The sequence below is a fragment of the Pecten maximus genome, chromosome 3 (assembly GCF_902652985.1).
Source record: "Pecten maximus chromosome 3, xPecMax1.1, whole genome shotgun sequence".
Taxonomy (NCBI): Eukaryota; Metazoa; Mollusca; class Bivalvia; order Pectinida; family Pectinidae; genus Pecten; species Pecten maximus.
In genome coordinates, this window is record NC_047017.1 from 18,073,605 (window position 1) to 18,098,497 (window position 24,893).

At 35.9% G+C, this 24,893-nt stretch overlaps 2 protein-coding genes across 6 annotated transcripts in view; one reads left to right on the top strand and one right to left on the bottom strand.

The window, feature by feature from the left end:
- The first annotated feature begins 87 nt into the window (after nucleotides 1-87).
- LOC117323427 (cardiolipin synthase (CMP-forming)-like) lies at nucleotides 88-9,347 on the top strand. Of its 2 annotated transcripts, none has more exons than XM_033878649.1 (7): nucleotides 88-611; nucleotides 4,297-4,434; nucleotides 4,716-4,845; nucleotides 5,043-5,128; nucleotides 5,621-5,689; nucleotides 6,104-6,195; nucleotides 6,381-9,347. In XM_033878649.1, exons 1-7 carry the CDS (start codon nucleotides 150-152, stop codon nucleotides 6,481-6,483), a joined length of 1,080 nt encoding a protein of 359 aa, XP_033734540.1. In that variant the 5' UTR covers nucleotides 88-149; the 3' UTR covers nucleotides 6,484-9,347. The 2 variants fall into 2 exon arrangements, with proteins under 2 accessions (XP_033734540.1, XP_033734541.1); XM_033878650.1 differs by lacking the exon at nucleotides 88-611 and adding an exon at nucleotides 3,706-3,895.
- A 961-nt stretch (nucleotides 9,348-10,308) lies between these two features.
- Nucleotides 10,309-24,893, bottom strand: part of LOC117323428 (phospholipase DDHD1-like) — a 30,793-nt gene continuing 16,208 nt past the window's right edge. The window contains exons 7-15 of one of the 4 annotated variants that reach the window (XR_004531725.1): nucleotides 23,481-23,592; nucleotides 21,383-21,459; nucleotides 20,853-20,920; nucleotides 20,603-20,675; nucleotides 19,984-20,133; nucleotides 19,193-19,448; nucleotides 16,834-16,971; nucleotides 15,069-15,910; nucleotides 10,309-15,020 (exon numbers count right to left, since the gene is read on the bottom strand). Coding sequence is in view for 2 of the 4 variants with exons in the window: in XM_033878651.1 (XP_033734542.1) it covers nucleotides 15,759-15,910; nucleotides 16,834-16,971; nucleotides 19,193-19,448; nucleotides 19,984-20,133; nucleotides 20,603-20,675; nucleotides 20,853-20,920; nucleotides 21,383-21,459; nucleotides 23,481-23,592 (1,026 nt within the window). In the remaining 2 variants the exon portion in view is untranslated. Of the gene's footprint in view, nucleotides 15,911-16,833; nucleotides 16,972-19,192; nucleotides 19,449-19,983; nucleotides 20,134-20,602; nucleotides 20,676-20,852; nucleotides 20,921-21,382; nucleotides 21,460-23,480; nucleotides 23,593-24,893 lie in introns of all 4 variants that reach the window. The other 3 variants (XR_004531726.1, XM_033878652.1, XM_033878651.1) reach the window with 3 other exon arrangements.

A 24,893-nucleotide genomic window follows, 5' to 3' on the forward strand; every position in this document is an offset into this window, starting at 1 on the left:
ACTTTAAGTAGTCTTTTCTATATTATTGTAAATTAAAGACCTTAAATGGCAATGTGATCTATATTCAGTATTTAAAGAGTAAAACAAGATGGCGGCGCCCAGGAGATAGCGGTGTGGTGGTGATGCCCCTCTAACCTCAAGAGTGAAAAATGTTGTGCTTGAATTTTACCATTCCCTCGGGGCTGTCAAAACTTTCATATGCTCAATGCAAAACATGTGTAGAATTGTCATCATTGTTCAGAAGAGACATTGGAAGATTGACATGCTTCCTCTCTTCTAAAAATATCAACACGGGACCTAATGTAAACTACAGTCAACAGCTGAATAGTCAACGTTCGTACGTAAACACACATGTGCAAGCGCACATTTTAAAATATCAGTATTTAGGAAACAGACAGAACTTGTGCTTAAATTATCATCGACTAAGTGAACATACAAATGTTTCGCTGGTAACATCAGACTTGCAAATAAGAAACTTTCATACATATTCTTCATTGCTTCATTCTAATCATTGTGACAACCGCACACCGAACGAGAAGAACGTCAAGGGCACAAATGAAACCCCACATTTAAGTTCATCAAAGGAAGAGGACCAAAAATTAGAAGATGTGGTAAGTTCATAATCTATCCTGTAAAAAGAACAGGTTGGTGTGACTTTTACATGTACTATATGTATACTACCTGTATATGTAATAAATCCAGGGATACATATGTAATAGGAGTGGAAAAGTGCACGGCCAGACCAGTGTTCCAACGCGGGACCTCCGAACACTAGCTGGATGCTCTACCGATTGAGCTACCTGGACGCGATGATCGACCCAGTCCAGTTCCGCTACACTCTTCCCTCCTTTTTTTTTAAAGTCTTTGACCCCGAAGACCTAACGACTCACAACCCATGTTCAGGTATCGCCTTGTCAAGTATTCACCTCACTTGAAACAAGGTTTAGTCACGGCACCAAATGTAGTAGGATTGGAAAAATGCACGGCCAGACCGGGGTTCGAACCGGGGACCTCCGAACACTAACGATGCTCTACCGATTGAACCGATGATCGACCCAGTCCAGTTCCGCTACACATGATACCACTCACGTCAACAGAACTATAGTTGGTGAAACAAAAGCATGGTAATGGGCAGTCATGTAGACTGTAAACCAGTAACTAATTAATATATAAACGGATGATCCGTAATGTAAGAGCATTTATTATCCAAACTTTAATATCATAATTTATAATAATATATAATTTGACTAAAAGTTTCACAGCACAATGTATTGTACCTGAGTATTGAAATTAATAGTTTTGGAAGGGCTAGTGATAAAGTGTCGGGACACCTTATCCGAGTAGTATAGGTATCCCGACACTTTATCACTAGCCCTAGCCCTCCACCTCTGGGTTCCGAGTTTGAAACCTACATGGGGCAGTTGCCATGTACTGACAGTAGGCCGGTGGTTTTTCTCCGGGTACTCTGGCTTTCCTCCACCTCCAAAAGTGGCACGTCCTTAAATGACCCTATAGCTCTTAAAAGGACGTTAAACAAAATAAACCAAACCAAATTTGGAAGCTTCAAACATACAAAAATGTGTAAAGAAATAAAATTACGATTAACCTGGAAGCACTCGGTTGTTTCTGTAGCACCTATATTTTTAGCCAATGAAATTGCCACAATGGGGCATTCTCCATTCCAGTTTAGAAAGTTTAATGGCGCCCTTCAATGATGTGCATGCAATGTACCGTGGCACACGAAATCGAAGTTGATGGAATAGCAGAATGTGTAAACTGATTGTACTGTTTTCTTTTGTGTACACCCAGGTGTTAACAGAATGAGAGCTTTCAGCTCGTACACCTGCGGTGTATGAGCTTATATTACAGTCTTATAATTAATAAGTATATACATGTAGTATTACTGTTAAATAGTGGAGGGGAGATGATAAAAAATAAGCGAAAAAAATTGTCAAAAAAAATAACAAAACCATGCAGTCTTGCAATAAATGTTCTTGAGTTGTACATAAATTTTCTACAAAAGGGCAATTCTGTGCTGAATTTAGAAAACTGGTTATAATCAATAAATCAATTTCGAGTTTCCAATTATCGACTCTGAAAGTGAAACTGATTTCCATCATTTGTGTTAAATATATATATATAGAGTCATGAAAGATTGTTTTTCCTCATTCTTTTTTTCACTGGCGATGATATTGATTATTGACGTAAATTGAGTCTCACAGCTTGTTTGGAAAATCTCAATGGAATCATGCTGCGGAGAAGCAATAAAGGAACTCTTTTTCTCACTGGTTTGGGATGGTGCCATTTTGTCTAATTTTGTGAAGAAAGTTGATAAATTGGGGAAGAATTTTGCAGGAGTAAACTGCAAATTTTGGGAATTTGGCTTCAATATGAAATAAATTGGGAATGGCCTAATAAAAGCCCTGGAACTGGTTCTTATTCATTAGCATAAATAATAAAGTCTTTATCACTCAACCAATGGAGCTCAGTTGGTGGAGTTGGGAATTATCAAGTCAAAAGACCTGGGAGCTATTCTTTTCCTTCCATACTAAAGCAAAAATCACCCTGTATCCCTCCTCTCTGAGGCAAAAATCACCCTGTATCCCTCCTCTCTGAGGCAAACATCACCCTGTATCCCTCCTCTCTGAGGCAAAAATCACCCTGTATCCCTCCTCTCTGAGGCAAAAATCACCCTGTATACCTCCTCTCTGAGGCAAAAATCACCCTGTATCCCTCCTCTCTGAGGCAAAAATCACCCTGTATCCCTCCTCTCTGAGGCAAAAATCACCCTGTATCCCTCCTCTCTGAGGCAAAAATCACCCTGTATCCCTCCTCTCTGAGGCAAAAATCACCTTGTATCCCTCCTCTCTGAGGCAAAAATCACCTTGTATCCCTCCTCTCTGAGGCAAAAATCACCCTGTATCCCTCCTCTCTGAGGCAAAAATCACCCTGTATCCCTCCTCTCTGAGGCAAAAATCACCTTGTATCCCTCCTCTCTGAGGCAAAAATCACCCTGTATCCCTCCTCTCTGAGGCAAAAATCACCTTGTATCCCTCTTCTCTGAGGCAAAAATCACCCTTATATCCCTCCTCACCAAGACTAAAATCACATTGGTATCCTTCTTTACAGCAACAAAAATCACCCATGTATCCCTCCTCACCAAGACTAAAATCACCCCTGTATCCCTCCTCACCAAGACCAAAATCACCCCTGAATCCCTCCTCACCAAGACCAAAATCACCCCTGTATCCCTCCTCTCTGAGGCAAAAATCACCCTTGAATCCCTCCTCACAAGACCAAAATCACATTGATATGCTTCTTTAGCATCCCTAAAGTTACCCCGTTATCTCTCCTTGTATTGCTCTTTACTGATATAATTACCAATGTATCCCTCTTAACCAAATAAAAAATTACCCCTGTATGGCCCCCTAAAGGCAAAAGTTACTGTACTACGTATTTTATCATAAATCCCTTAGATCCCTCTCTGCCCTTGTTATAAACAAACCCTTTTGATCCTCTATGCCCATGTGTATGTTTATGATTAATCCATGGGATCCCTTCTGCCTGCAACAGCTAGCTATATATAGTGTATGTTTTTTTTTTACATTTATGTGACATTTGGTGAACTGTCTAAATTAGCTTTAGATCTATCTACAGACAAGATCTGTTTACTCAATTCAAACATACCTTCATGAAATTAGCTACAATAATTGGTTTGTCTATAGAAAAGGCGATTGTTGGAAAATTCCATAGCAGACAATGGTGAAAGCTATATATTGGAGATTGGGATAGCATATCAACATTCAATACCAGTTTTAAATTGAACATTCATACATCAGACATGTTAAGGAACATTCAGCAGTTTCGACAAAGACTTCGGAATCATATTTCGCCGGTAAGTTTCTGATTGTAGGATTTTTTGTTTGTTAGGTGAACAGTCATGGTAATATTGAGGTGGGGTTTCCTTGTAGTAGTTGGTGACTACCTCACAGGAGGTCTGTCTCATGCTATCCAGAGCATTTAGGGTGTCTTGCCCAAGGATACAACCAATAATCGGAGGAAGTGATTAGTCAGGTGACCCCATACCTTTTCACATCCAATCAGGAATTTAAGAAAAACCAACGTAATTAGTCAGATGACCCCATACCTTTTGCGCTTCCAATTTGGGAAATTCAACACCAGCTATCCAGGTGAAAGTGTGTTACCATTGTCCCACAAAGCTACCCATAGAGACTTAACAGGAGATTCCATACATGTATACTGAATAACACCAGAATTCTTCGTCTTTATTTACAGATAGAGAACATATATACCATACCAAACCTGCTGACATGCCTACGGATAGCTGTGACGCCCTACCTCGGGTACCTGGTACTCACCCGCGAATTTGATTTAGGATTCAAGATATTTGTACTAGCTGGTCTGTCAGATTTTGTAAGTTTTTTTTTTTTTTTTTTAAATATTTTATTAGCGACTTGCCTTTGTGTAATATATCATAGTAATATAACAATATTGCTGATGCCAGATCAAAGCTTACATAGGATATACATGTGTATAGTCAAGATTAAAATGTTGGAGTGTCGAAAACATACCAGGGTACAGGGTACTCTCCAGTATCAGCTGCGAAATCCCTGATTTGACTTGTCAGTATAGGACATTTGTTGACACATATTTAATGTGTACAAATTTCTAATATGTCACTAATTCTTTTGCAGCTTGATGGGTTTATCGCCCGGAATTTTAAGAACCAACAGTCTGTGTTAGGATCAGCCCTTGACCCAGTCGCTGATAAACTCTTGGTTAGCATTCTTACCGTCACGTTGTCAGTAGCAGAACTATTACCAGGTAATACCCTTGGAATACCTTTTAATTAATGTAGTAATTTATAAACATATACTGTAAAGAAATGTGTTGTTGTTGTTGTTGCTGCTGTTGCTGTTGTTGTTGAATAATTTAAATTCAAATTAGGTAGAGTTTGCATTTCTAAAAGAAAATACAAGTTATATTAAGAAAGCCTTTAACTTGATGCCTGTACATTGCAGTGCCTTTGACATGTGTGATCATCGGGAGAGACGCTTTGCTGATAGCTGCGGGTTTTTACTTAAGATATATAACCCTACCTCCACCTGTAAGTGTTTCAAAAGATCGGACCAGTTTATTATTTATACTTTACATAATTATAATCTTACCGTATATAGAACACATTTCCAAATGACTTACATAATATACTTCTGACATAAATATTAATCCTGATAACTTTTTGACAATTTATCATATACTTTATATAAAATCCAGACAACTTGCCATTTACTTGACATATTATCCTGATAACTTAGGTTGTATTTCATAATGGGATAATAATGTGTGTTGTATGCTGGGTAGTGGGTACTGTTTACTGATTTATTTAATTAAATTTTTTGTGGGACTAATATTTTCTGGTTGTGCAACTTCTCAGGTATTGACTTTCACACAAGCTACCTTGCCAAACATTCTGTTATAACAGGCTAACACATCCAGAGAAATTAAATCTCCCACGAATATTACAAGCTGTACAGTAATATTTCTCTGGTAATCTGGGGAATGTCTGTGACTAATTACAGTGACTTTTATATCCCTACAGAAAAATCTGAAGAGGTATTTTGATGTAACCCATGCCACAGTCACCATCCTGCCATCCACACTCAGTAAGGTAGGTGTTACAAAATGTACATAGGTGTTAAGTTTAGAGATTAGGCCAGCTTTTGTACAGCTGTAAATATCTTATTTTATAATTGTTGGTAAGTAATTGTTTACATGACATTGGTTTATAATAATAATCCTATAACTCCTAAAATTTTTTTTTTTTTTTTGTAACATATACATCATGGTATCACAACGTGTTACTGAACTAAATTAGGTCATATTGACCCTTATTTGTAGAGAAGTGAGGTTTTTCGTACATCTCGGCCAAATACTATGACTTTTTCCTCAGGCCTATTGGGACTCTTGATGTTTTCATTAAAAGAGTGGTTATCATATAGATAGATGTACTTGATAAGTCCAGAATTGTTGTTAAAATTGTTTTTAATGTCCATTTGTAATGTTTCACCATACTGATCTTCAGTGGAACACCGGACTACAAATATGCCTGATAGCTGCTTCAATGGCTGCTCCAGTGTTTGGATATGTGGACCATGTATATCTTCAGGGCTTATGGTAGGCACAATATTCTACCTCGTACAAACCAAAGTTTTATTGAATATCTGACATTCCTTAAACAATCGGGATATCAGCGATTTGATCATTTCTGTTACAGGATTTTTATGTGCTATTTAGTCAGTCTGCAATGAAACTGTACAGACATGTTGGATAAATCTTGGAAATGTTTGGATTTTTTTCAGGTACCTCACAGGAGCCACTACAATGGCGTCAGGGATACAGTATGTTGTCTTTCGTAATAAATACATCAGATTTACTCAGGACAAACTCAAACGGCAGATATAATTCAGGTCACCAGTGTAACATTTTATCCATGGAGATTGTGAAAGATGGAAGAAAAATACAAAGGCAATCAGAGACACAATAGTCCTGAAATACATGAGAATGAATTGTGACTAAACCTACCTGGAATCAAGTGTAACATGGACAGGCTAAGGGTACATGGAACAGCCTGTATCCTTGAGTAGCATGGAAAGACTGTAACTAAGGGGCATGAAACAGCCTGTAACCTAGAGTAGCATGGAAAGACTGTAACTAAGGGGACATGGGACAGCCTGTATCCTAGAGTAGCATGGACAGACTGTAACTAAGGGGACATGGGACAGCCTGTATCCTTGAGTAGCATGGAAAGACTGTAACTAAGGGGACATGGAACAGCCTGTTTCCTGATGTAGCATAGAAAGGTTGTAACTATGGGGACATGTAACAGCCTGTATCCTAGAGTTAAGGGCACATAGCAACAGTCTGAAACCAAAGGTAATGTTGGTTTGCTGTAACTAAGGGAACACAGATAACAGCCTGTAACTATTGATAACATGGATTGACTGTAACCAAGGAGGTATTGACAGCAGCCTGTAACCATTGGTAATGTTGGTTTACTGTAACCAAGGAGGTATTGACAACAGCCTGTAACTATTGATAACATGGATTGACTGTAACCAAGGAGGTATTGACAACAGCCTGTAACCATTGGTAATGTTGGTTTACTGTAACCAAGGAGGTATTGACAACAGCCTGTAACCATGGGTAATGTTGGTTTACTGTAACCAAGGAGGTATTGACAACAGCCTGTAACTATTGATAATATGGATTGACTGTAACCAAGGAGGTATTGACAACAGCCTGTAACCATGGGTAATGTAGAAATGATGTAAATAAGGGGGTGAAACTTAGTGGGTATTTTTACCTTTAAAGAAACACAACATTATTTTGTTATAAATCATTGTAATTTTCTGAAAATTTTTTTCTTTGGAGGTGATGGACCTAATTATCAATCATTTTGTTATTAACTGTAACAGAGGTAAACTGAAATAACAAGATATGAAATTCCGGTGTACATGTGTATCTTTTTGATATTATTTTGTAGGGAATTAAATGTTGCAACAGACCAGAGTTTGATCATGACCTGATAAACCGATTTCCTACAACTTTTTTATACGACTATGGTGATTTGGTAGATACCAGCTGGTGTGACTGGTATGCTTATCTAGTGCTGTGTATGTGAATGCCATATACATTTTGATTAATGTACTGCTTTGTTTATTATTTTGTGTTAAGATATTATTCAAGATGTTTTATGCAAAGATTGGAGACTTGGAAGTACAATGTATTTTATTTTTGAAAAAATATATATTTATTTTATGGTTTTATTTGGTTCATTCTTCTAAGAAAGACAAAAACTGATGAGGATAGTGCTCGAAGGACATCTGTATGCTTTTTTCATATTGTTATTTTCATACTGTAAATTCAAAATCAGTGCTATTGTTGATATAAATGTTCATTATACAAATGTTTCGATTGGAGGATATAATCCTGTAATACAAATTGTCATACCTTATACACTTTGTGCTATATGTACCTCCAAACTCAAAAGAGTTCTAACGGTGTAAATCCTGCCTGTTTTGCTATGAATAACTTTACAAATCATGAGTATTGATAAAGCATGAGGTTTCTGTTTGAAAATAATTCAAGGGAAACAATTCATGAATACAGTAACTCAGTTTTGTCAAGAAAATACATATACAACACATATACATTACAAAATGTATATGATATGAATAATTCCTTGTGTTGTTTTCCAGGAATCTTTCTAGCAAGAATTGTTATCTGAAAGCAAGGGTAGGGGTAATTATTCAATTGTTAAGGTCGATTTCCATAACAATCTTGTGAAAAAAGGCCAAACTTTATGTTTTTTTTACAAGAAACCGTGCATAGAACAGCTGGGGATAGATAATATACATGTAGATGTGACACCATTCCCATATACAATGAGGCCAATACTCTTATGCATTGTAGGACATTTCTCTGTAACATAAGTATAACTGATAATTACAATATTTTTTTATACACTGTAATTGTGTATCTGTCACTGGGTTTGTCTATACCTCGTAGCACTTCGGTAAACATTTCCCAGTATTAAAAACATTTATTTATCTTGACCTGTTTATAAAACAGAATGTAAACAATATTTTTCCATTATTTCCTTTCTAAATTTCTAAATTTTCTTTCTTCTTTAGTTTTCTAATTGATCATATTCTATCAATGCTATTGCTGTCATCTATTGTATATAATGTAGTATTGTGGAGAAGGCTTTACTAAGTTGTGATAATTTGTGCCTAATCTAATTGTAACATTTATGACAATAAAATATGTTGGAATTAATGACTTATAAAGAGATCATGGATTTCTCTCCGAAAAACAGTCCATAAATGACCATAGCTGTTGATAGGACTTTGAATAAAACAAAAAGGCTCAAGATTTTCTTTGTGGTAAAACAACCTGTTGAATATTATGAATCGGAGATTTCAGTAGTGGACATTTTCTCTTTCTTGTTACAAAGTGTTCAAGTAAACTACCATAACATTTATATTGATTAGATGTCAATATTTTCCACTTTGCCTTTATGCTAAAACAAATATCTGTGATGTTTCAGAATGTGACTTTCGGAATTTCTGTAAAGCTTTGTAAAAAAAAACTTATTGAGGTGTGTGTTATGTGAAGATTGTACTGTTAATGATGGCCATGGCTGAATTGATATTAGTACAGGTATATAAAAAAAATGCTGGCAGCTGTGCCATACAATAGATAAAAACAACCTTACTTTATAAGAGAGGTTGATTGGTTTCAAAAATAAACAAATTTTAAATTATTCAAAATATTTTCTGTTATTATTTTTGTGAACTTTATAAAGGTCACTTTTTTAAAGAACAAAGTACAACTGAAATCAAATACAGTGGATTCAACATTCCACTCCTTTTTACATATCTCATTATACATATCTCATTATATCATGTTTCCTTAACACCATCTTACATCTGTATAATAAATGTACATTTATTTGGTTAATATGTTTTCAAAATATTTTTCAAAATATTTTTCAAAATAATTTCTATTTAATATGTCTACTCGATGTCATTCACATTAAAATCAATGAAATAACTGTTGCAACTCAGGTATTATTGCAAAAAGAATTTAAATCTATTGAATATAGTGAAAGAAACAAACAGCTCTATTTCTGCATTCGTACCTGGCACTTGGCACTGGTTTCATCAACATTCCTTAATTTGGTGAAATTTGTTAACTTAAAAACTTCAATAGGAAAGTATGATTTATTTTAAAGAACAATGTAAGTTGAGAAACTTACCCTTAAATTCTGTAATGCTTTCCTATAAAAGTTGAGAAATATTGATGAAACTGGGGCCAGGTAATTCAATTTTCTTTCTTTTCTATGGAAGTTTTAAGTTAAGGAATTCTGGGATACTGAGGCCAAGTAGTTCAATTGTATTTTGGGTAATGGTCCAATTTGTGTTGTCCATCATAAGGGTTTTAGGGTTATAGTTGTAAGAATTCCCTTCTTTGCTGAGGATCTCTCTAACTGTATTTGGATTAATGAACAATTCTTATTTAATTTTCATCATCTTTATCCATTTGCTACTTTGGCATGGAATGGATCAATATTGTTCAATCATTGTTGTTCCTTTGTTAAATGAACATTCATAACAAAACAAATACATTGTTCAATTGTTCTTTTCACAATGAACATTCGTAACGCAAAACAAATACATTGTTCAATGTACAATGAACATTCATAACACAAAACAAAAAACATTGTTCATTGTATATAAAACATTTTTTATTTGAAACATTTGGCATTTTATGTGGCCATAAAATAAATGTCGCATAAAAATACAACACATTAAATTTGATATTTTTTGACAGAGCAAAGTTTCACAAACAAATGAAACACCAATGATTATTATTTCTTGTTATTTATGACATTGATTTGGTCTATTGAGTTAAAATGTTTCAGACAGCATTTTATATAAGTCACTGAATCAAAAAGCGAGAGGGCCTGTATTGGTCACCTAAGGTATTTCATCCGTCACTGATAAATATTCCGTTTTTGGACTCTACTTTTAGGACCATAGAGGAACACCACCCTTCTAACATATTATTTTCAACCCCATGAATACTTATAGCTGACAACCTAGCCAAGAGGTGCAAGCTTTTTAAAGATTAACAAAAGTAGGATATTGTCCCTAGGGGAGCTAAACTGGTCCCATAGTCCCACGTATATATAGTATGTATTGAATTAGATTAAGATTACATGTATATGGTAATAAGGAGTGGGTTGTCATGTTTGATGCCAATCCTGATAGCATGATTTAGGTTGAGCATTTGTTTCACTCTTAAATAATAGAGATCCCTGTGTTAATATATTTGTGTTAAATTTTATGACTAAGTTATAAGGTAGGAAATATGAGACCAATCCAGATCCTTGCAGCATGATTTTGATGTTCACTTCATGTCCAGCATGTTTATTTAATTGATAGTTATTGGGGTGTGATTGCAACCATTTCAAAGTAATGACTGGGGATCTAGTGCTTGTACCAAGAAATCAGGACGAACTCTGAAGACAAGAGGTGACTTGTCAATGTCGCATCCACTAGAGTGTGTATGAATTACCTCCCCTTGCACAAGCCAGGTAGCATGCGTAATAATTTGCACAGAAAATAGTTGGGGAATACTCAATAATAAAGCAGGTTATTGTCTTTGGTTTTAATGTGTTTTCTACCATTTATTTATCTTAAACTGGTGTCTTCAAAAGTATAAAAACATGAACCATATTACAAAATTGCAAACAAATACTTCGCGGAAGGAGATAGCGTGTTGTTTGTTGGGTTTTTTTTGGGAAGAAATGATTCAGTCCCATCCTGAACTCATTGGGATTTATTATAGAAATAAGTGATAGTTGATACCCCCAAGAGTTCAGAATGAATTTGTCAACTCATACCAACAAATTGTGGTTTTGGGTCTTGATCTCACATGATTATACATGATTATGATCCAGAGGCAAGACAGACGCCAAGGTTGATCCTAATATCATCAGAGATGGTTGTAGGTTGATCCTAATATCATCAGAGATAGTTGTAGGTTGATCCTAATATCATCAGAGATGGTTGGTTGTATCTATGTCCTATGTTTCCACTATAGCCTATAGGGAAGTGTTCAGTAACTGGTGTCAATTGGCAGTGAACATACATTATCATAAGAAATAGGAATAAGGATTTACTAAATATGTATTTGTGTGAATTATAATAATGCATGACAATTTGTTACAAAAACAACCAACATTTCAAGAACTGATTTAGCTAAAGCTTACTCTTCCCTTGTATTGCACTAACGGGTACAAAAATACTGCAAAAAGTGAACATATTATATAATAAACATTTTAATTCAGACCATCCTGAATGTTCTTCTTTGATCAAGCTACCATCTTTGATATTATATACAATATTAGTGCACAAAAATAAATTATAATGAATGGCAATGGTTAAGTATTGACAAGTGTATTTGATAACGAAATATGATTCCAGATTATTTTAACAGTGGACAGAAATACTGGATAAAGAAGGAATGGATTTTGAGATCAAAGTGATTACATCACTTAAGTTTGTAACATACAACATAAACATTGATACATGTATATTGTAGAGCCTGTGTCTCTGTGACCGATCGCTGAAAATCCTTGGATTGGTTTCATGTACGATCTTTGTATATAACTACCATATTTATCCGCAAATAAGCCCCTACCCACTGATAAGCCCCCTTCATTTTTGCAGAATTGTCAATTTTGAAATAACTCACATATTAGCCCTCCCCAAAATTCTACAGGGGAAGGGGTTTATTTGAGGATAAATACGGTAATCGAGAACACAAGCCCTGGATTTTCAAAAATTGTGTCACCCAAAAATTATCTACACAAACAGCTCTCAAAACACTCACACTATGTAAGATGTATCGTTTATGAAATTGACATCAACAAAAACAAACAAATAAATATACAGTTAATCTCGGTTATTTTTCGAACAGGCCAAGCTTCTCAGGATCAGATGAGATATAAACTTCACCAAAAGTTAATTGAAATGCAGCTTAACAATCTTAAACATTATAAAATACATACAAACCATGTAATTTACCAGTACGATAACATTATAGATTTACATCAACAGACAAAAGTCGAGGTAAACCAGAGTTAACAGGGAACTTAGTATAAACCTGCCAGACTGAGAGGCACTTCTGTCTGAATCCTTAGCTAACAATGAAATCAATTGGCCAGAAATTAGCATTATGATACCTAACACCTGTACCAAATTTCACCGACCTAAGGCTAGTGTCAGACACTAACATTGTATAATTATCTACTAACATGGATCGAAACAAACAGATACTTGTTCACTAATACAGCAGATGCTAATTAAAACATACCTGGAAGATATCAGATTGTTCAGAAAGATAGTATTGAAAATGATGTTTTCTGTAGCATATATACCGTAAGCAGAATGTAAAAAACAATGAATTCAACACAGATACAACAGTATATATTGGTATTTTCACCAACATGTCGTACACTGATCTGAACATTACAAAACACCTGTAACAATTCAATAAAATATATCCATAAGAAAATAAAGCACCACAACTGGTACAGCATATGGGTAAAAATCACAGGATGGTTATATAACATTGAGGCACTGAAGTATTGTCTTACTTCACCCACACATCCTCCCGGTACAACCCTCCCTATACTGACAATATCCTCCCTGACAAATCCTCCCTATACTGACAATATCGTTCCTGAAGAATCCTCTCTATACTGACAATATCCTCCCTGACAAACCTCCCTATACTGACAATATCATCCCTGACAAACCCTCCCTATACTGACAATATTCTCCCTGACAAACCTCCCTATACTGACAATATCATCCCTGTAAAACCCTCCCTATACTGACAATATCATCCCTGTAAAACCCTCCCAATACTGACAATATCCTCTATGTAGAACCCTCCCTATACTGACAATATCCTCCCTGACAAACCCTCCCTATACTGACAATATCATCCCTGTAAAACCCTCCCTATACTGACAATATCTTCTATGTAGAACCCTCCCTATACTGACAATATCCTCCCTGGAGAACCCTCCATATACTGACAATATCCTCCTTATACTGATATTTTCCTCCCTTTACTGCCAATACACTCCCACCCAAAATGGATATTACATATTACATTTTATTCTGTAATTAATACTCCTAAGAGGACCTCCCTGTACTGATAATATTCTTCCTGGAAATGGTTTTCCCACTCTATACAATAATCCCTCCCCCCCACGGAGAAAATTTATCCTCACTAAAAATATGAAACTTTTTGCTCAGCCTTGTAAGTGATATTTTTCAATTGGGTATCACAGCACAACCACTCAACAATTTCTGTTTCATTTAAACTTTTATACTATAAACAGATTCTTGGGCAATAATAAATGTACTTACAAACTTGGAAACTTAACTTTTGTATTAATGTATCTATGTATGGTAACAATTAGGAATTACACTGTTTATATCTAAATACAAATAAATTTGTTTAGGAATGCACAAACTGATTTATGCGAGACAGGAGTAAAAAAAAACAAATATCAACTTTATCATGACAATGTGATTATAATTGGAATGCAATTTTGCCATATTGAGAAAAAATATAATAACAAAAGAATTAATACAACAACAAAATAAAAAAAAATTGTTCTGTAATATTGTCATCAAAGATTTCCGAATCTCGTAGACAGTTATAAAATGTAAAAATAATTCGCCATCTGGTGGGTTTAACAACAGTATGTAAGTACCACCAAACCAAACATGGGTTTTTCATCATTATCATCTTAACAGTATACTATCAGAGAGTTCCTTGTCTTGTTTGATATGATAGAATCTGTTGGATATTTCCTCCACAAAGAAAATACAAGTATACTTTATTCCAACATGTCTAAAATAACAATGCTGCTCTTTGATATCATAATATACTTTAAATTGAGCTACACTGCCAACCTCTGATATTAAAACCTTACTCAAGCCACAATGCCACTCTCTCACCTTGCTTACCTTACAGAAGCCACAATGCCACTCTCTCACCTTTCTTACCTTACTGAAGCCACAATGCCACTATCTCATCTTTCTTACCTTACTGAAGCCACAATGCCACTCTCTCACCTTTCTTACCTTACTGAAGCCACAATGCCACTCTCTCACCTTTCTTACCTTACTGAAGCCACAATGCCACTCTCTCACCTTTCTTACCTTACTGAAGCCACAATGCCACTCTCTCACCTTTCTTACCTTACTGAAGCCACAATGCCACTCTCTCACCTTTCTTACCTTACTGAAGCCACAATGCCACTCTCTCACCTTTCTTACCTTACAGAAGCCACAATGCCACTCTCTCACCTTTCAGACCTTTCTGAAGCCACAATGCCACTCTCTCACCTTTCACACCTTTCTGGCTTTACTGAAGCCACAATACCACCTACACACCTTTCTTACCTTACCAGAACCACTGATATAGTAATAAACCTTACATCATCAATCTTTAATGCCACCATAAAATTCTTCTTGAAGCCACAATTACCACCCTAACATGGTTAAAGCCACACTGCCACACATTCGCATATCATGTTAATATGTTTAATAAGTTAGGGCCAAGCTGCCACTTAATTTGTTTGTACTAATCTAATCCGAAGCCTGATCACTGCTACTCTTTGTTACCAGTCTAACATGATTAGTGCCATGCACCAGTATCATTCAGACCTGACTAAAGTCACTCTGCCACTCATCGTTACATGTACTACTTTAACTGCTCATTTTCAATTCACTACATTTCTGGAGTTTCAATAACATTGTTTTCCATGATCTACATACTCACATAACATACACATTACTTTTTCTCACTCCAGATGAAGGCTGGTGTTATTAAGCTGGAGACACCCATTAACATATCACAGACTGTGTCTTTCAATAGAGGTGTCTTTCTATAGCTGTGTCTTTCTATAGAGGTGTCTTTCTACAGAGGTCATCCTCCAGGGCTACACACTATAGAGGTCATTCTCCAGAGCTACACATTAGCCTCGTCTCTAATGGTTTTCCTTCTTCGTGTAATTTACCAACAGGATTTCACAAATGAATTCTTTAATGTTTGAGTATTTAGCTATTACCCCAGGTCCTCTGTCAGGACTTCTCCAGAGCCGGGTGAAGATGAGTCAACAGGAAGTAGGCTACATCACTGTCCTTCCAGTAGGAAGTGTGAGAGGTCAACAAAGAGAGATAACTACTCACAAATCCACCTTCTCTCAGCTGGAAGTCAATACGGTACTCCAAATCTGTAAAACAGATATTCAGTTTAGATTATAATCATATCTCTAGCATGGGCATGATAAATCTCAACTACAACATGATTTCATCACTTACTGGTACCTAACAATCCCCTGAGCACTTATTAATTGGTATAATCATGAGTAAGAGACCTTCCAAAATCCTTCATATAAACATGACAGGTTTATGAACAAGAGGCCTATGGGCCTAAATGGTCATCTGACTCTTAAGTCCCTTGTACTTTTGTAATATACATACTAAGTAGAAGTATCGAGATACTGTTGGCCATGGCTGCACTCTTGAATTTTGGACCACCCAGAAATAACGACAGGATCACTGTAGCATATTGTGTGTTGAATCCAACTGGTGGAAGTTCAGAAGAAGTTTAAAATAGGTGTTGTTCAGGAAAATTACGATTGTGCAATCATGGCACAAAATGGCTGCGGTGGCTGCCATGTCTTTTTTTACCAGGCCAAAATACAACAACACTTTGTTGGCTCCCCTTCCTTAACCTCCCCACCAATTTCAAACTCAATGCACCATTGGTACTGGAGAAGAACTTCAAAATGAGTTTTTCAATATGGCTTTCATGGCAGCCATCTTGGATTTCAGAACAACCCGAAAAATAACACTTGGTGTGAGAAAGGTGACTTTATAGTGTTGACTGGACATGATCAATTACTTTCTTTATCCTTCCGTTTCTTTATCCTTCTGACATTCTGGTTAAGTGAGATTGGAAAAAGCTCCTAGATTTTCAAATTTCGCACACTCAACAATAAAAAAAATGGAGAGAACTACTGGGTATGTTTTCCAAAATTTGGCCTGGACATGCAGAAAAAATATAACATTTGAACCTTTCAAAATACTACCTTATATGAAATGTGTGATGTTTTCCCATTAAATTTTAACGAAGTGTGACATCATTCTGTACCTGTTTGGTCTATATCTTCCTCCATTAACTCTGAGTCCAGAGACTTCTCTATGGCAGCTGCATCCTTCTCTAATCTCTTAATACTCTTCAGTTCGGCAGCAAGGTTGACATCATTCTTCCTTGTAAAAATACCACTGACTGAAACAGTATGTTTTCATAAGAAGTCAATAAAGGAGTTATCGATTGTCAAGATAGAATTTATCAGTTTTGTGCTACCTGTTCTCATGTTTTTAGATGTAGGGTAGAAATATATTTATACAATGTATTACCTTGATACACAATGTGGGCATAATCATGTAGATGAAGAATACAGCAATGATACTATCCGATAATAAAAGAATCATAGTAAGAGATAGTCATACTCATGGAGGGCTAAAACAACTTGTGTGTATAATGATGGAAAACTCTGCCAATAGCTAGCTGTGATTACTTGAAAAGTCTGAATTTATTTTTTAAGTTTAATGATAAATTTGGACAACAGGTATAATTATGATATTGACGTGAATATATATTTCACAATTTGTTTAGTTTTCAAATTAATTAGGAAAACATGCACTGTTTATAACAAATGAAACATCAAAACAAACACATGCTTTTTGAAGTTGAAATACACCAAGATAAAAACACTGGAAAACTAAAGGGAGCAAAAATATTAAATTTGTGAAAGGGAAAAATTCCACAGGGCAAGAACAACAGCAAATATATTCCTTGAAAAGGTGTCAAGTTCTAAAACATCCCCTAATGAGGTCTCCTCCATCCCACATCTCAACTGCGGATGGGTATTTGAAATGCACCACAATGTATTTCTGCTTTATTTATTTACCTAGCTACATTTGTATCCTTACATATCAAAAAAAAGGTTTTCAATGTCTTATACACACAAGTTATGTTTACCAGTAATATTCACAGGGATTGGGCACAAATTCCAAACACATATACCATAATACATACATAAATTGACTGTGGATTGGAAGTTTGAGTCAAATCCCTGTGGTTATTAAAACATTCTCCAACAAACAACTACCTGTAGCAAGTCATAAGGATCCACATGAAGAATTTGAATTCATGCCAGATAGGAATTGATTGAAAGCTTTTGGATGGAATATTTTTTCCCAAAGTGAGAGAACTCAGTATTAATGAGGGGTGGTTGACAGTTAAGGATTTTTAACTACAGGGACATGCTGATGACAACACTTTAGGGAAAGCAGGGATAGTACTTTTTCAATGTAGTACTGACTGTACATTTTCAACATAGAAGTGATAGAACCTTTTCAATGAAGCAGGGATGTTCCTTTTTTGACATAGTAGGAATACTAAATTGTCAACGTGATGTAGCAGGGATAGTTCTTATTGAAATGTATATTTGCATATACCTGCATACATTTTTTTATGATGTTACACACATACCAATCTGTATACCATGCACTTGGTATGTAGACACCTGAAATGTGGTTTTATTTACACTAGATACGCTGTAGACCAGTATTTCTCTTGTATCCCATATAGTATCTGTGTTGAGAGTTTTTAGCGTTATATATTAATACTTTATTTAATATTTATGACTGAATAAAACTGAATTCCCTTGTTAAAAAAAAACAACATTTTCGATGTAGTAGGAATAGTAAATTTTTGACATAGCAGGGACAGTACATTTTCAACACAAGGATAGTACATTTTTGACATAGTAACTGGAATGGTACATTTTTAGCATATGAGTAGCAAGGATAATACCTTTTCAACATACAAGTGCCAGGGATATGTAGTTTCTTTTTTTTTCATAGTAGAGATAGTAACTTTTTGACATATCTCTTTTCAATTCAGGACTAGGATATTTTGCAAAGTACTTTTTCTTACACTTATTGAACTTCAAATTGTTCAACAGTACTTTTTGTACATAAAATTTGATATCATTTTCTTTGCAAATGTGTTCTATTATCAATCAAGATGTACTTTAATCCTACTTTTACCAGACTTCAAATATTCCTGAAAATGATAAATAAAGTTCCGATTTCTAATGTATTAAGTATACAGGATAAAAAGCAAAACATACTGGAAACTAATTCTGCTCATCAAGAACATCACACATAATTCAGTCCACAGTATACATGTATCATTGAGTTACTTATCACCTTTGCTAGCATAATTTTTCTGTGATAATTTTTCTTTTATCAGTCAAACATGAGATCAATTTATATACTTGTTTCATCAATTTTTATTCAGAATTAAGGTTTAGTTTAAATTTCAGCATTCTCTTGTTATTTTCATGCATCATTAAATTGTATGTGGAACTAAACGAAGTGATGAACGTGACAGCAAGTGAAGAGTTACCAGCAAGGGGAGACAACACCAAAGTACCCACAGAATGAAGTTAAACCTTGGTTGCGAGAAGGCGAAGTGTCCTGGCTGCTGTTGGATGCCATCTCCGTACTATCTACAAAGTCTCGATCTGATTGGTCAGCCCGGTCGCTCAGTCTCTCACTTGACCCTTGGAAGGCAGCATAGGCCTCTGTCTTCATCTGTCCGTAGGGCTGCTTGTTTCCCGCGTCATGTTTGTGAATACACAGTGGAGCAATGGTGGAGTAGTGCTTCAGAATCAGTGGTTCCAGTCTGTATGCCTGTCAGGTGTACATACAATCATTTAAATAATGTGCTGTCATTTCACATAAATATTTTTAATATTGGCCAGTACACACCTGAAAATTCTAAATCAACAATATACATGATATGTGGTCGGCTATGAAGACTTCCCATCTGGAGGTTTATCATATGTATCTGCAAATAAGCCCCTACCCACAAATAAGCCCACTTCCTCACTTTTGGCAGAGTCATATATTTAAAACATATTAAGTTAAAAGAGATTAATAAATAAACCTTCCAAAACTTTAATACTAAACATTAACGTTAACAGAGGGGAAAGTTCTTCATGCATATTTACAAACTTTTTAAGACAGACACAGAGCTCATGATCTTACCAAGACTGCAATGCACAAGAACTTGGGCCTTGAAAGCAGCCATTGTTAAACTAGGCCAGTTCCTGCTCCTTCACTAAGACTCATTCCAAAAATCCTGATTACACCTTATTATCATTTCTTGTATGTAGATTGTCCTTTGTATTAATTTAAATGTTAATAATGTACACTGAGAACTCACCACAGGATCGTATGGATGGTAAATGTTGTACAGGCGTTTACAGGCAGAACTGGGAAGAATGTGGTCCAAGGTGCCCTTCCCTTTCGGGCGAACCCCTCTGAGAGCCAGGAACACAGCTAACGGTGATCCCAGACAGAAAAGGTTCTCCAACTACACAAAATATACCATATATATGTATATAGACAGTTTCTTAGAAAATATCCTCCTCACCATCTTTTATGAAGCCAGAGTCTTTTAATAGAACATAGGAACAGAAAGATAACTTATGAATATTCATTCTGGCACATAATATAGAACACCGTCTTGCATTTTTGAAGCAATGTGAACACATTTCAAATCAAACTTTTGCATGGAAAAATCACTGTTTAGCAACTGTTTTTTGACTAGTTTCCTGAAAAATATTCTTGAAAAATATTCCTGAAAAAATATTCCAAGTCATGTAGACTAGATTGGAATGCACTTTATAAGGTTTCATTAGTCATTTTGGGAAATTTGAATACTCTTAAAAAGACTATTAATCGTACAAAGAAATCAGAAGTGAGAAAAGGTGTAAGGACAGCATTGGGTGACACATGCAATCCTAAATTGGCATGAATCAATCTAACTTAAACTGTGATACCTGGAAGTTGAGGGTTGTCTCTGTCTTTTGCTTCTCATGGACTGTCATCAGCAGTGATTCAAGTTCATTAACTCTGGAAAGCATCAGGTGGTAGATTTCACAAGTGACAAAATTCAGAATCACATAAACTTATTTTAAGTTTGAAAATTACAGGTTTAACAGCAATACAGTAGTAAGATTCACAGATAAATTTTTCCTAATGTCGATTATAATGAGAAATCTAAAACTCTTCAAAATTCACATCATTTACCTTCTCTTTGCTTCTTTGAGTTCATCCCGTATCTCGGAGGACGGGCTGGCAGTTTGTTCTTCATTGCTCTGTAGTAATAGAAATTAAGAATATTTTATCTATTTAGTTGTTTTATATAATTTTCATGAATTATACACTTTTTATGATTCAATTTTACAATACAATATTTACATCTGATAATTTTATCATTTCTCTTTAGCTAAAAAGATGATGGTAAATCACAAGTTAAATATTCACCAAGGAGGGTTCTATTTTGAGCTGGCTTTTTTTTTAGTATCCTCACTTAAATATTATAAATACAGTATATACTTGTATAAAATGAAGTTGTTTTGCTGTAGTGTTACTGTCCTATTGAGGTATTCTATTGTTTTACCAGGTATCTTTCAATATTTGTTTTTTTACATAAAGCATGATATATATGGAATATTTCTACAGAAAGGCACTAAAATAAATATTTGAAGAAAGCAACAATGACAATAAAATATTCTGAATAGATAATACCTTTTGTCTTGAATGATTATGATACTCACAATGACAGAAGTAACAAACTGGTCATACATCTGTATGGGATTCCAGCCAGTGATGATGTCATACGTTATCACAGAACCTGTCAGATACAAACACAACATTCCACTACACAAGAAAGTGATATCATGATACAATGGCTTTAAAATCACAAGTATAACTGGAATAACATGTATGTCTGTGGGATAACATGTATGACTGTGGAATATAATATGTATGACTGTGATGACTATGGAATAACATGTATGTCTGTGGAATAACAAGCATGGCTGTGTAATGACAAGAATGACTGTGGAATATAGCATGTATGACTGTTGACTGACAAGTATGGCTGTGAAATAATAAGTATGACTGTGGAATAACAAGTATGACTGTGGAATAACAAGTATGGCTGTGGGATAACAAGTATGACTGTGGAATAACAAGTATGACTGTGGAATAACAAGTAAGACAGTGGAATAACAAGTATGACTGTGGAATAACAAGTATGACTGTGTAATGACAAGAATGACTGTGGAATATAGCATGTATGACTGTTGACTGACAAGTATGGCTGTGAAATAATAAGTATGACTGTGGACTAACAAGTATGACTGTGGGATAACAAGATGGCAGTCGAATAACAAGTATGACTGTGGAATAACAAGTATGACTGTGGGATAACAAGTATGACTGTGGAATAACAAGTATGACTGTGGAATAACAAGTAAGACAGTGGAATAACAAGTATGACTGTGGAATAACAAGTATGACTGTGGAATAACAAGTATGACTGTGGAATAACAAGTATGACTGTGGGATAACAAGATGGCAGTCGAATAACAAGTATGGCTGTGGAATATAACATGTATGACTGTTGACTGACAAGTATGGCTGTGAAATAACAAGTATGGCTGTGGAATATTTAAGCAATAAACTGCCTAGATGCGGCAGACCTACTGGTATAACTGCCACATGTGTCACAGACAAACTGAATGGTGCGCGCTAGCGCACCATGATTGTTTGTCTGTGACACATGTGGCAGTTATACCAGTAGGTCTGCCGCACCTAGGCAGTTAATCGCTTATATTTACGTTCTATTAATGAATCTAAAATATTAATATTAAAATCTCATGTCAATGTGACTTTACAATGTATGGCGGCCATCTTTGTTTACATTTTTTGCAAGTGAGATATTCATACGCCCTCAGGGCAACTTCATTTATACTCTCATAGATGAAGCTGCTTTTGGTAGGGATTTACTAGTAATATATAAGGGCATTGCCACACCAAATGTAAATATAACATGTATGACTGCGGAATATCAAATATTAATGTGATGACTGTGGAATAACAAGTATGACTGTTTACTAACATGTATGACTGGAATAACAAGTATGACTGTTTACTAACATGTATGACTGTGGACTAACATGTATGACTGTGGAAAAACAAGTACAACTGTTTACTAACATGTATGACTGTGGACTAACATGTATGACTGTGGAATAACAAGTATGACTGTGGAATAACAAGTATGACTGTGGACTTACATGTATGATAGTGGAATGACATGTATGTCTGTGGAATAACAAGTATGACTGTTTACTAACATGTATGACTGTGGACTAACATGTATGACTGTAGAAAAACAAGTACAACTGTTTACTAACATGTATGACTGTGGACTAACATGTATGACTGTGGAATATCAAATATTAATGTGATGACTGTGGAATCACAAGTATCACTGTGGAATAACAAGTATGACTGTGGACTTACATGTATGATAGTGGAATGACATGTATGACTGTGGAATAACAAGTATGACTGTTTACTAACATGTATGACTGTGGACTAACATGTATGACTGTGGAAAAACAAGTACAACTGTTTACTAACATGTATGACTGTGGACTAACATGTATGACTGTGGACTAACATGTATGACTGTGGAATAACATGTATGACTGTGGAATATCATGTATGACTGTGGAATATCAAATATTAATGTGATGACTGTGGAATCACAAGTATCACTGTGGACTAACATGTATGATAGTGGAATAACATGCATAACTGTTGTGGAATATCTTCTATATATCTACAGCATTGCTGACTTACCTAAGGAATGAGCAATGATGGACACCTTGCCTCCATTAGCTAGAAAGTATGGATTTCTCCTACAAAACATCTCATGGAGCCTATTGAGCTCATTCTGTAAACTGTGAGTGATCTGTTGATGGAAATGTGAACAAATGATTAATAAGGATTATAAAACATACTGTACCAATCTTGATAAATGTATATATTGCAATTCTATCCCCCTAGCCCTCCATAAGACATTTAGACCCCACTCCCTGGAAAATAAGACCCTCCATTCATATGTATACAACATCTTTTTCATCTAATTATGCTCCATACCAAATCTGATGAAAATCCACCAAGTCTCAAATTTCCTTATTTGATTCTGCCCCTCAGCCCTTCCCTTCAGTCCTGCTCCTCAACCCTGCCCCTTTGCACCACCTCTGTACAGTACATACTTACCTCTGACCTGTACAGTACATACTTACCTCTGACCTGTACAGTACATACTTACCTCTGACCTGTACAGTACATACTTACCTCTGACCTGTACAGTACATACTTACCTCTGACCTGTACAGTACACACTTACCTCTGACCTGTACAGTACACACTAACCTCTGACCTGTACAGTACATACTTACCTCTGACCTGTACAGTACATACTTACCTCTGACCTGTACAGTACATACTTACCTCTGACCTGTACAGTACATACTTACCTCTGACCTGTACAGTACATACTTACCTCTGACCTGTACAGTACATACTAATTACCTCTGACCTGTACAGTACATACTAATTACCTCTGACCTGTACAGTACATACTTACCTCTGACCTGTACAGTATGTAGTGACTGTGTACTGACCTCTGACCTGTACAGTGTATTGTTACCTCTGACCTGTACAGTGTGGAGTGACTGTGTACTTACCTCTGACCTGTACAGTGTGGAGTGACTGTGTACTTACCTCTGACCTGTACAGTGTGGAGTGAGTGTGTACTTACCTCTGACCTGTACAGTGTGTAGTGACTGTGTACTGACCTCTGACCTGTACAGTGTGTAGTGACTGTGTACTGACCTCTGACCTGTACAGTGTATTTTTACCTTTGACCTGTACAGTGTGGAGTGACTGTGTACTTACGTCTGACCTGTACAGTGTGTAGTGACCGTGTACTTACCTCTGACCTGTACAGTGTGTAGTTACTTCTGACCTGTACAGTGTGTAGTGACTGTGTCCTCACCTCTGACCTGTACAGTGTGTAGTGACCTCTGACCTGTACAGTGTGTAGTGACTGTGTACTTACTTCTGACCTGTACAGAGTGTAGTGACTGTGTACTGACCTCTGACCTGTACAGTGTATTGTTACCTCTGACCTGTACAGTGTGTAGTGACTGTGTACCGACCTCTGACCTGTACAGTGTGTAGTGACTGCGTACTGACCTCTGACCT

Coding starts and splice junctions, on each gene's coding strand:
- LOC117323427 (XM_033878649.1), top strand. CDS start 150: ATGTTGTGCTTGAATTTTACCATTCCCTCGGGGCTGTCAAAACTTTCA. Junction 4,435..4,715: donor TAGCTGGTCTGTCAGATTTT/GTAAGTTTTTTT, acceptor ATTCTTTTGCAG/CTTGATGGGTTTATCGCCCG. Junction 4,846..5,042: donor AGTAGCAGAACTATTACCAG/GTAATACCCTTG, acceptor TGTACATTGCAG/TGCCTTTGACATGTGTGATC.